Source organism: Nannospalax galili, unplaced genomic scaffold (assembly GCF_000622305.1).
Source record: "Nannospalax galili isolate Female #2095 unplaced genomic scaffold, S.galili_v1.0 scaffold192, whole genome shotgun sequence".
NCBI lineage: Eukaryota > Metazoa > Chordata > Mammalia > Rodentia > Spalacidae > Nannospalax > Nannospalax galili.
Genome location: NW_008331810.1, coordinates 2251292 through 2264721, shown reverse-complemented (window position 1 = coordinate 2264721; position 13430 = coordinate 2251292). Strand labels below are relative to the sequence as shown.

Sequence of the window (13430 nt, the reverse complement as noted above, 5' to 3'; positions counted from 1 at the left end):
GAAAATGACATTGATCACCCATCTTCACCTCCAGTCTCCTCCTCCCTCAGGAAACATGCTAGGTAGGCATTCTAGGCTGAAAACCAAAACCTAATACAGACCTTCAGGGCTGGAGAGGTGGCTCAGCCGTTAAGAGTGCTTGTTGCTCTTGTAGAGGACCTGTTTGCCAGCATTGAACTCATCAGACAGCTCACAACCACCTGTTACTCAAGCTCCAGGTTATCTCGCGCCCTCTTCTGGCCTCTTCAGGCACTGCACTCATGTACACACACAGACACATAATCTCTTTCCTCTGGATATACTACAGCTTTGATTTAGGAGCTTCTAAACCAATTCCTACATGTCAAATGTCAGCATGACTTTCAAATGTAGTCCAGTAAACAAACACCTCATGAACAGAAATGGCCTGTAACAACAAAAACCTATCACTCTGTAAGGTCAGCACTAAAATTCCACACGAAGACTAATTCCTTTTATGATTTGAAAAGATTTTCTCATGATGTTTTAGAAACTTACAGTAGAAAAGCCTGTCCCCCTTGTAAACAAACAACCAACCCGCCCCTGTTGTATGTCTCTGAGGTGCCTGTAGATGCATTTAGGTGTTTAGAGTGTGTCTATGATTTCATTTTTAAGAGAAAATACATACCAACACATTCACTTCGGAGAGTAGGTCAGCACCAGAATTATCAACAAGCCACTGAGGTACCAGTAGGCTCTGTAATAAATGTGTTGATATTGTAAAATACAGTCAGCTCTGAGCTGGAGACCAGGCCATCTCCTTCCCCTGCCATGGGACCTTCATAAACCACCATCCCAGAGCTCAAAGACAAGTTGTCTTGAGTTGCGGACACTTCATGGCTTTCATGTTGCCTGAGATGTCCTAAGGCATCCCTGTAAAACGTGTAGGAGCACTTTTATTTTAATCGTGAAGGTATCTCACCAAGAACATAAAGGCTGTGGTAATCATCCACCATCTTCCAGAGACACCCGCACTCAGAGCCACAGCCTGACCCATCCAATGATCCAGGATGAGACTAGAGCCCTGACATCACGTCTGATCCCCAGCAAACTCTGCTGCACACATTTAAATTGCAGTGGCAGCACACCCAGCATGCCTCTCAGCCATCGAAGAACAGCTTTGATGGGGAACTAAGAGATAGCTCAGTGGCTAGGTATGCACACCGCTCTTGAAGAAGGCCCCCAGATCAGCTCCTAGCACCCACATCAGGCAAGTCACATACAATTCCAACTCCAGCTCCAGCTCCAAGGGATCTATCTGATGCCTCTGAGCACCTGCATTCACATACACCTGTCCACACACGCACACACATATGTACACATGATTGAAAATAACATAAATCTTTTTTAAAAAAACTTGTTTCTTCATCACTGATGTGAGAAGAAACCCACTCTACATGTTTTTATCAAATCTATATCAGGTTTACTGTGTGAAGGACTTGATTTGCAGAAATTAGGGGCAGGGCTCTAACAATGATGATGTCAGTGGTTAGATACTGGAAAGTAATATCTGTGCTGTAAGAGCCTTTTCACATGGGGAATTAGCAAGCCCAGGAGTCTGCAGCACCCCTGGTTTACCACTGTCCCCAGGACCTACTGAGAAGAAGGAGGAGGGAGGGAGTGGTTCCCACATCTGCAAAGTGCTGGCTCCAGAGGTCACTTAGTTTAGAGCCCCCTGGGAGACCAGAGGCATGAAATCCTGAAATGCCAGGTTATGTCCAGCACTGCCCGGCTGGTCTGGGAGCCCAGGTTGGGGGCGGGGGGCTGCTGTGGGTGCTCCCAGGCAAGGGCAGAAAGTTGGCGAAGGGAAAGGAAAGACTCAGACCTGTCCAAGGTCCCCGTCTTTGAGTCTGCTGAGGTGCTGAACACGGGACGGTTGCACATGAACAGTGGAAGCTGAAGTTAAAGAAGGAAAGGGCTCCATACAAGGAGAAGTTGCTAGAAGCTTCCGGGTGCTCTAGGGCTGTGGCTCTTTCGTAAGGGCAAAATCAAGGGCAGTATTAATGTTGAGGAGCGCAATGGAAGGTGGACTGACATTGAGACTGGCCTGCAAGCGGGTGTGAAGGGGAGAGGGGCTTGATGATTGCAGAGGACGAGGAATTGTGGAGAATTTCAAGGGTGGCTGAACCAGGCTGGGGCTGAGGAAGGTGCTGGAAAAGCAGGGCATGGGCTCCGGAACACCCGCTCTGCTCTGCAGCACCGACATCAAAGCCTCCCCACGCCCCTTCAGAATAACCGTTCTCAAACAGTGCATTCTGTGCTCTGGAAAACGGCGGCTTCTCACATTGCTGCCCTTGTTCTGTCCCCCTCACACCAGCCCTGACCTGTGGGACCCAGCTCCCTACGTCCTTCCCCACTGGACCAGCAGCTGCCCCACCCCATCCTTGTCACTGAACAGCCATCAGATCCCCCATTTCTTCCTTGACTCTCTTTTGAGTGTTATTAAACTGTGCTTCATATGGCCATTTTCAGGGGACCGTGCACTCTGCATGTACCCCCATCTCCTGCTCCCGTTAGTCCCTTTTGTCCCCTGGATGGTACTTTCCTGTCATCTCTACTTACATGATTTTATATGCCTACATAAAATCTAGGATCCAAAAATGGGAGAAAAAGTGATTATTGTTTTTCTGAGCCTGGCTTACTGTACTATCTGATCAGCCCCAGAAGCATCACTTTCTTCTTTCTTTCTTCTTTATGGCTGAATAAAATTCCATTGCGTTCATACGCTACGTTTTCTTCACCCGTATCTCTGTTGACAGATACCTGGGTCGGTTCTATAACTTGTCTGTTGTGAACAGAGCTGCAGTAAAAGCTGATGGGCACGTATCTCTGGGGTGTGTTGACTTGGAGTCTTGAGTGAATCCCAGAAGGGCTGCTGCTGGTTGCATGATAGGTTGTTTTCAGTGGGTTTTGTAGTTGTTTTGTTTTGTTTGGAGACAGGGTCTCCTTGTAGCCCCAGCTGACCTGGAACTTGCTATGCAGACCAGGCGGATCTTGATCTCACGGAGATCTCCTGAGTTCTGGGATTAAAGGTGTGCACCGCCACTCCAGGCTGTTTTCAGTTTTATGAAGAACCCTTCCTCTGGCTTCCACAGCGTCTGAACTAGTTGACATTCCATCAGCAGTATACACAGTCTCCTGACTACATTTCTTCCTACACAGAGTCCCTCCCCACCCACATCCAGTCAGCCTTATTCTTCACTATCTCCAAGTCTTCTGCACACTGTGACCATACATTCCACCTCTTCTCAAAGCTGCCATCCTCAGCTGGGTCCCCCTGCCCAGGGTCCTGGACTCAACCTCAGGGCACATTCTTTTCCATCAGCCCCAGCAGCTCTCCAGGCTTTTACTGTGGGTCTGACACCCAGAGGACTTTCTTCCGACTTGCACTCTGATAGCCAGCCTTCCCTCTCACTGGAGTCAGCCCTCAGAATCCCTGGGTTCAGATAACATCAGATTAGAGACATTTTTAAAGACTGCATCTGCTTATGCATGGACGTTTCTTTGTGGTATTATTCCCAATCAACACAGAGTAACAGCTCTTCTCACAGCCTTTACATTGTATTAGGTGTTCTGATCCACCTAGAGATGGTTTGAAGTATACACTGTGTGTAGAGAACATGCGAATTGCATGTCATTTTACAGGAAGGTTTTGAGCATCCTTGGTTTTTGTTTTAAAGACAGCCGAGTCCAAACGTATTTCCTTCAGCAGAAAACTCCACCTCAGCCGCACAGCTCCCCTTCCTGTGTTCCCACTCCACACTTTTCCCAGCCCCTGCTTCCCTCTTTAACCAGGACAGCGCTCCTTCCAGTTGGCCTCTGCCCTTTGTGGTTCATGTTTCTACCTTCCCTTCCACCATGTAAGATGATAACTGCATTATTGTGACTGTTCCTATTTGCTGAACCCATAGTTTCCTCACAGCACCATGATATAACGTCTATCCTATGGTACAGCAGAGTAAATGGAGTCGCAGAAAATGCAAAACTTGCAGGAAACGCTACAGTTAGTGGGAGGCAGAGCCAGACTGGAGAGCTACACACTCATGAATTTACACACTCGTGATATTAATGTCTTTGGATAGAAGAAAACCACCCTTCTCTATCATGCCATTCCTGACCAACCCTTTAGCGTTGTGGTCTTTACTCCTCCATTGCTGCGTGATCAGCCCGGACTCCCTGAGCCCGCCGTGTTCTTTCCAGGTGCCCCTCTGCCAGCCGTGCCAGCCACATCCACATCGTCAGAAATGGCTCTTTGAAGCTCAGCAGTGATCTCAAAATTGTTAGTTCCCAAACCATCATTTTAAAGTAAGATGTCTCCCTTCTGACTCTCTTCCAGAGTCACATGCTGTGTAGTTTCTTCTCTGAGTGTGTGTCTCTGGTGGCTCTGAGTAGAGGCCAAATGCTTGCTGGCAAACTGCTTAATATCCACATACCACATACCTTATACCTACTGACAGACTCTCAGCAGAGCGATTCAACACCACAGCCTTTGGAGATGACTTGTTGCGAGTTGCAGGCTTTCTGTCCTCTTCAACTTTGTTTCTCCATCTGCAGCCTGAGCTCCTGCCTCACAAGAATTTTTAGCTGCGAAAGTGGAGAGCCAGAGTGATCAGGGGCCCAAGAGCCGAAGTGTCCCGCTTTGCTTTCCCCAGAACTCTGAGAACCTTGAGGAAGCCCAACACCACATCACTGAACAGGGCCTCCCAAGTAGGGTCCCCACCACACCACAGTCTTGTGTGACACACATTGTCTTAGCACGTCCTGTTTTACCCCTTCAGTTTATCCAAGGCAAGGTTATTATTCTCACTAAAAGCATACCGAGGAGAAATACAAAGACGGGCCCCTGAGAGTCTGCTGTTCCCACGAGCAGACAACAGAAGGCAAACACCGTGCACTGATTTGCTTCTCCCACTTCTGGTTAGAAACCACTTCTCCCTGCTGGACACAGGCACACCTTCAGTGCCCGCCTCTGTGTGTAGCTTGTGCTTTGCCCTGAACCTGTGTCTAACCTGCCTGTGGGTTTTTGGTCCTTACAGCTCCTGATGGTCCACCTCAGGAAGTTCACCTGGAGCCTATATCATCTCAAAGCATCAGGGTCACCTGGAAGGTAAACCAAGTCAACACGTGTGTCCTTGACACCTTCCCTATGGGGGTGATCCCCTTGATTTTGTCATGAAGCCAGGATACTAACATTTTATGTTAGTTTATTTGTCAAAATTAGATTTATAACTCCTTTAAAGATTCGATACGGTCATGTACTGCTTGATGATAAGGTCTCATCCTGAGAAATGTGTCCTTGGGTGACTTTGTGGTTGTAAAGATATTGTGGCATGTGCTTACAACAAAGTAAGCCAGCTGTGATATCACTAGGCACTCCAATCTATGCCTCTGCCAGAGAATGTGCCGTAGGTCTGTTGACTACAGTGTTCTTACAGGGTGTAGGTCTATGTTGCTATCCACAGTTTAAATACCTCTCCAAGGTTTAAATACCAGCAAACTACATATCTACAGAGCCATGATGTATTTGTTTTAGTCTTAGAACTTTATCGAGCTTTTAGCCCGGGTCTCCGTGCCTATGGTGAGGTCAATGCCCCCTCTGCCTGCCTGAATGCTCTAATTTGATCACAACAGAAAGTTTTCCTGGGTGCTTCTTATGAGTACAAAAAGCACAGTGTGGTCCACAGTCCACTGAGCTGGCTGGCAGCAGAGAAGCCTCATTGTGCTGTTAGCTAGCTGTGTCCTACGACAGACCCTGGGTTTCCTGACCAGAAGACTAAGCCTTGGAAGCAGCTGACTTTCCTGGCAGTGTCACTCTGAGTATGGATGCAGACGCTGGCTGATCACTGGCTAGCTTTAGAGGGCTTCCCCAGTGAGAGAGGGACCTTCTGTGCTGCGCCAGAGCAGGCCTGCCTTAAAAGTGAACTTTCTCAACAAAAGAAGTCAATGGTGCCCTGTGTTCTGTGCTAACTTCTCACAGACCAGTACTCGGGGTGCCAATACCCCACACATCTGCAAGTCTTGGTGCTTACCTGTTAGTCCTGGAGACGGACTTGGCAAGTGACCATGGGGGGCAGATGCCACATCATCTAGAGAGCCGCTTTGGGGTCCAAGCTTCGGTGAAGTTGCACCTACTGCTCCTCATGTGGCTTTCTCTCATAGCTCTGCATCTCCTCCTAGTCTTCGGTGAAGTTCCCCCTCCTGCCCCTCATGTGGCTTTCTCTCATAGCTCTGCATCTCCCCCCCCCCCTCCCCCCCCTTCCCTTCCTCCCCCGCCCCTCCCCTGCCCCCGTCTTCCCTTCCCCGTCCTCTCCTATCTCCCCTTCCATCCCCTGTCCTCCCTCCTTCTCCCCTTCTCCTCTGTCCTCTTTCCTCTCTCTCTCCCTCCCCCCTTTTTCTTCCCATCTCTCTCTTCTTGCTTCCTCTCTTTTTCCCCCTTTCCTTTCTTCTTGCTCGTTCTTCATTCTTTCTGTGTTCTTATAAAGAGAAAAGGGCAGCCGGCGGCCCCAGTCAGATGCTCAGATCACACCCCTCCTCTGACCATTATGCCTGATTCTTTCTCTTTCTTTTCCTGATGGCCTTCTCATAAGATGACTGGCATCTGAAACCAAAGTAGACTTCCATTGTCGGGGAGGACGGCACCTCAGGTACTGACATGGTTAATGTGGAGTCCCTTTGTGTCAGCTGGCCAATGAGCTGTGCTTGCAGCAGGCAGCAGGACAGACTGCGGCTGGGGAGTGTGGAGGAGCTGTCCTCCGTCTTTGTGAGCAGCCCACCCCTGTGAGCATCACACACTGTACAATAAAAAGCACTCAGCGTGCCCTAACCCCGTGCACGTCCCAGCAGCACTGCACACAGAACGCTGACTCAGTCTGCCTTGAATTGAAGCTGTAGCGTTTCAGCCACTGGTCAGATCTGCTCGTATCTGACCGCTGTAAAAGGCCAGATGTTACTGTGGCCTGAAGAGGTTTTGGGGTCCTATATAAAGGATGTGTCTGTCTGCAGAGCATCTGACTCTTGCATCTAAAACTGGAAACTTTTGTGGTTTTGAACAGCGTTCCAACATAGAAAACAGCCGCAAAAATCAGTAAATTACAGTTAAATCTCTGTCTAGTGCCAAGGGGTGGCCATGCTGTGAGCTAGTGGGGAGCACCTGGCTTTCCTAAGCCCGGGCCAGCAGCTAGGCTGTAGTGTGCCATGAGGCAGCACAGCTCCGCCTATGGGCATCATGCCTGGCCTGGCGGCACATGGCAGATATGCTGGAGACCAGCCCCACTGATTGAGGTGCAGCTGGCTGTGTTGCTGGTCCACCTGGGCCTGATGACATAACAAACTTTTAATGGGTCTTACTGTTTGGGCCCAGCTGTGTGCTAATCTAAAGGACAGACAGAGACAGTGTGTGGCAAACAATGTGTCTTTCTGTAGTAGGCGAGGACCTGGGGAGGAAGGGAAAGGAAGGGAGAGGTGGAAAGAGAGTGAGACCACACCCGACAAAGAGGGAGCCTCCTGTCAGGGACTGAGCATGGACATGTCTGGATAGTGGGAGCCTGGGATTGGCACTGGCCATGGTGGGACAGCTGATGGGAGCTCAGAGATGCTCCCAGTGGAGACATGCACGAGAGGAGAAAATGCATGTGCGGTTTAGGTGGGGAAATAGCCATATTAGACTTTAAATTTCTAAAAGATCAGGGTATCCTGGTGGCCTTTCTATGATAGAAGTAATGGTATTAGTGTTTTAAAGTGTTTTTAAATTATCACTGCACAAGCAGCCCATTCCAGGGTGGAATGAAGGCCTTTGTCTCTGTGTTACCTGCCACGGCTGCCGTCTTTCCCACGACTACACAGCCTGCTGCTGTGCACATCTCCCCTGTGGCTCTGTGGGCTCCTGATAGTCACAGAGGACGTCCATCCTCCTCTTCAGTGGCTGACACATGGGGATGAGCAGTTTACTGAGTGAAGAAATGGGTGACTAAATGAATGGTCAGGTGGGTGAGTTAGTGAATTAGAGAACGAATGAATGAGTGCATGGCTGAGTGATGAATGAGGGGAAAGAGGCCAATGCGTGAGTAAAGAGGCTAAAGTGTGAGGTGGGGTGATGAGGTCTGTAGGACACCTGTTCACAGCACAGTGGCCTCTGGGAAGTGTGGTGCAGTTTAGAGACTGCCCTGGAGGGGGTGCTGCACGTGGGGAGAGGAGCATCTAACTCACGCTTCAGTGAGACGCCCCAGTACAGCCTGCAGTGGATCCAAAGCTGTGCCTGGCACGTCACCTGAGGGTTTCCACCAGAACTCACTGAACGGTGAAACACAAGCAATTTGTGGTGGGCTTACAGGGCATGGGCATCTGTGAGTCACAGCAAGTCCACAGGAAGGTGTCCAGGAGCCGGCACCAGCTGAGAGATGCCTGTGTAATGCGGGGTGGGTGCTCAGGGAGGGTTCCTGAGTGCCCCTGTGTGTTCTGAGCTACAGTGTAAAGTGTTATAAGTAAAGCTGAAGCAGTGGGTTAGCAGAGATAGGCAGCAATGTGTGTCCAGATAACATGAAAATGAACGTTCCCTTTCCAGTGCCTACTCCATATGTGAGAGGGCTGGGGCTGGAGAGACGGCTCAGCAGTTAAGAGCACTGGGTGTTCTTGCAGAGGACCCAGGTTGGATTCTTAGCACCCACACTGCAGCTAACAACCATCCTGTAACTCCAGTTCCAGGGTATCCAGTGCCCTCTTCTGACCTCTGCAGGCATTGCACAACATGGGTGCACTCACATACATGCAGGCAATACACTCACATACATAAAATAAAAGCAGTGAATAATAAGATTTTAAAAGAGAACTGAGAGGGTTTGCCTGTATCTTACAGGCTTTGTTTAGAATTCAAAACCAGAATGAACATTAAAAAGAATAGATTATCAATATATTTATTTGGTAAAGCAGTTCAACATTGCTTTTTTTTTCAGAAAATTCTACTTTTATCTATTCCCTAAAGGATCTCTTTTCTTTTTATCTCTCTCCCTCTCTTTCTTCTGAGGGAGTGTCTTAATTTGTGGAACCTAAGCTGGCCTTGAACTCACTGTGCTTAAGGTATTGGGCATTGCTATCTCCTGCCCTAGTCCCCTGAGTGCTGGGATGGGGTGTATGCCATCATGCCCCATCTGAAGTACACACACACACACACATACACACACACACACACACACACACACACAGATGCTCATGCACACACACACATACATAAATATATCCACAAACATATATACACATATACACGTACACCCACATCCATATCCACACAAACATACACATACAGACTTACACACATACATCTGCATACACATACATACACATACACACACACCCATATACACACCTCTCACCTCTTCTGGATGGTCTCTTACTCTATGACCCCCGTTTTAGGCAAACTAAGGGCATTTTCTTTATCTAGTATTGTATAAGTCTCTCTGTGTGTATACGTGTGTGTGTATGTCTGGGTATATGTGTATGCAAGTGTGTGTGTGTGTGTGTGTGTGTGTGTGAAGAGTGTATGTGTATGTCTGTGTGGATATGGATGTGGGTGTACATGTGTATGTGTATGTTTGTGTATGTGTATGTATGTTTGTGGATGTGTGTATGTATGTGTGAATGGGCATCTGTGTATATGTGTGAATGTGTATATGTGTGTATGTGTATATATAAGTGTGTCTGTGTGTGTGCATATGTGGATGTGTGTGGATGTGGGTGTATATGTGTATCTGTGTGTGTTTGTATATGTGTATGTGCATCTGTGTGTATATACGTGTATGTGTCTCTGTGTGTGAATGTGTGTATATCTGTGTGTATGGTATGTGTATATGTATATGTATGTGTGCGCATGTGTATGATGCATATATGTGTATTCATGTGTGTCTGTGGTCGCCATGGTGAACCATAAAAGAAACCACTCATTATTTTGGATTACTATTTTAGACATCTTAAAACATTTATCTACAAGATGCAATTTAAAGCAAAGAATGTTCTAATTGTGGTAAAATTTTTCTTTAAATTAGAAATCTTTATAGAATTTCAGACTGTCACCAAAATATACAACTTTCGATTGGTAAAGTTCTGTGGTTCTGAGAGTAATTGTGAGCTGACGGGTCAGACTGCACCCCTGAGGGTGATGTTACTGTCTCCCCGCTCCCCGGGGTCTTGCAGTGAGCAGAATTCACTTATTTACAGTGAGCAGAATTCTCACTTAGAATTAGAGATGATTTCCATAAAATATTCAAGTGACTATTGGAGCTGTCACTGCATTCTCGTAATCTGATACTTTCCCAGAGCCCCAGGTAGAGACAGGGTGGTATGCTGGGAAGCTGGAAACAGTGACTGCTGGGAAGTTGGCCCAAGAGCCTGGCCCTGGTGCTTCACTGAAGCCTCTAGGCAGCTGTGGATGTGAAGGTTCACCCTCCTCCAGGCACCGTGCTCAATTTCCTTCCATCATCTTACTTGGTCCGAGTGCTGAGTTCACTCCAGTTTCATTCAGAGAATGATCCTCACATAAGAGGGACTTTGCCAGGACCTGAAGGCTGACTGATAACTGTCAGACTGGGGAAGGTCAAGTAGGCTTCCCACCTCCAGGGATCAACCAACTAAAGACAGCAGTGCTCCGAGATGGAAGCTTATGCTTCCCAAGGCTTGATAAATATGAATTCCCTTTATCCTGCCTTCCAACCTCATGGAATGCATTTCACCCAACCCCACTGAAGCAAGATAATGTGCAAAATCTGCACCTGAACCAATTAGCATTTTCTTACAAAGTGAAAACCTAAGTCAGTGTATTTTTTTCCTCTAAAACCTGAAATTCAGAAGTTGTCTTGAAATAAGCTTTTCTTAATTTTTTTCAACTGTTCTTGATCCTTAGGGTATGAAAACAGACTTCCATTTGCTTTCATGAATTAATCCATTGCTTCTAGTTTTGCTTTTATGGGAGCTTTATTAAAAACTGTGACGTCTCACACATCTTGCAGGCATTGAAGGACCTGCCAGCCTTCTTGGATTCCGTCTAATGTCTTTCTTCGTACAACAAGGGGAAAACTGATTTCAGAACTTTTATCACCCCCATGGAGTAGGACGGAGCTTCCTTGGCTCTCAAGGCTGACTAGGAAGTGTGGGCTCTGAGGGTTCACTCAGTCCTCATTAGGAGGCAACGAGGAGCTGTTAAAGAAATGCATGAACCCACATGTCACACTCACGTGTCTGTGAAGACCTGCTTATCAGGGTTTTGTTTTGTTTTTTTAATGTGGCCGCTGAGAATTGGGGACTGAATTCTGATGCCAGGCATGCTGGGAAGAGATCTTGGCTGGGACTCAGCCTGGGAGGCATTTCTCAGTTCAAACCCAGTGAAACAGCTTCACCTCCACAGCTGAAGGACACTCACAAGACTTGAGTTTCACTAAGCCTGAGGCTTAGGACTAAGGCCAAGCATGGGTAGTCAGAAGGCTGGCGGTCCTCCACATGGCGTCTTCTGAGAACACCTATTGATCCTAGACAATCCGGGTGTAAAATGACATTTAACAACAAGCATTTTCAATTATCCATTTTGTATGTTGGATTATCACAAGTTATAAACTGTTAGGTTACAGTAAGTTAAGAAGCGAGGGTTGTGTTTTTTCTTGGCTTACAGACTCTATTCTCAGAACAATCGGAGGGATGAGGGGAACTGTAAGCTCACAACTAGAAAGAAAGCATTATGGGTGTTTGTGGGTGACCGGCTGTCTTAACCTGCTGCCTCTGCACCACAAGTTGCTGTTAGGTGAAGCTTAGGACAGAAATTGCTAATGGTCCCAGTAGCATTGGAAATCACTGCAACACCACGCGGTGCACTGTGCATCCTCAGCCGTGAAGCTTGAGGCATCATGCCTACACCTGTGTAACAGTCACAGTGAAATTTGAAGAGAGTAGGTAGAAATGTATCAAGAGCGTTTGGTGACATTTCAGGCAGAGTGGAGTTAGCCTGAGCTGAATGTATTGCAGCAAGGAAGCGCCTTAAAGACTTCAGGAGGGTTAATCACCACCCCAGCTCTGTACCTAACCACAGTGACCTGGAGTGAGTGATTTGCTCTGGCTGAGGCTTGAACCCTTTTTTCTGCCCATTTTTTTCATGCTGAGGCCAGCTAAAGGACATCTTATTTTTCATTATTCATTTTTGAAACTATGCTATTAAACAGCTGTTAGAATAAAAAAATAAATGGGAAAACTTTCAATTATGAATTATATGTACCCAGCACCCTCTGCCCTGTTGTAGACACATCCCCTAAGACAAGGGCAGGCATGTGGCAGGGTCCTATGGTGTCCACCTCAAGTGGACAGTTGGTCAGGGTCTATGGACAGAAGTCTAGTTAGGCAGCAGGAACGAGCAGCCCTACTACACTGAATTCCCAGGCTGTGGGAACTTGAAGCACAGCAGGAAAAGTCATTTTCAATGCTCATCAAACTCACTTCGGTGCTTTAAACACCTTCATCCTGATGCACAAAGATGGAACTGCCTCTATTTCAAGATCTTCTGTTTTCATAAAGGTTCATATTTTAAACAGTATTTTTATTCCTTGAAAGTTGCAGACATATACAATGTAGATCGATCATATCCATTCACCACCACGGCCCTCCAACTCTTCCTAGTGCCCCCCACACCATCTTCCAACTTCCTATCTTTTTTGAGGTTTTTATTAGTAACCCTGAGTCCAGTTAGTGCTACCTACTTGGGACTGAAAGTGTTAAAATCTAATTTTAAATCTGTTCAATGTATGGGGTAGATATTCCTGTTAATAGACTCTCTGAAAGCTTCAAGTCAGGACTAAAAATAAAAGTACTTCACTTCAGATATTAGATAAAAATTTTTTATCAGCATAAAGAACAGTACCATCCCTGTTTGCCCTGCCAACAGTAATCTAAGGTTGTAGAGGAGGTTGAGTTTGTCTAAATAAGAGTTGGGGTTAGTCTTCATTCACCTTTAGAAGCAGGAATTTCCCCAAAAGGGAGTGGGGAGCAGAAGAGTGCGGCTTTCTGGGCTCCTCACAGGAGCTGTGGCTCTGTTCAGACTAGCTTCCTGCACATTCCTGACAGGGGAAACCAGAGTAGCCTCTGACTGACACGTTTTCAGTGCTCTCTGCCTGTCCCCAGTCCTGTACCTAGACTTTTATGCCAATGCCTAAAATCCCTTTCTTTAGGCAAGGGCCTCTCCATTTCCCAGGTACAGGTGAGAGGCAGAGATAATTCCCTCTGCAAGAGAAACAGTCCTGCCAGTAATCATGGATGTAGATGGCAGGCGCCAAGCCCAGCTGCTGAGCCCCCTGCTGCATGCAGACACCTCTGTCAGGCTGCCTTCCATCCAGGTGAAGTGCCCTCTCTTGGTCTCTTCTTAACACTTTCAGCAGATTCCCCCCCCC

At 47.3% G+C, this 13430-nt stretch overlaps 1 protein-coding gene across 1 annotated transcript in view; it reads left to right on the top strand.

Annotated features, from left to right (window-relative positions):
* Positions 1-13430, top strand: part of Dscam (DS cell adhesion molecule) — a 625182-nt gene that overhangs the window by 500345 nt on the left and 111407 nt on the right. The window contains exon 16 of the mRNA XM_008826928.2: positions 5055-5125. Coding sequence (XP_008825150.1) covers positions 5055-5125 — 71 coding nt within the window. The remainder of the gene's footprint in view (positions 1-5054; positions 5126-13430) is intronic.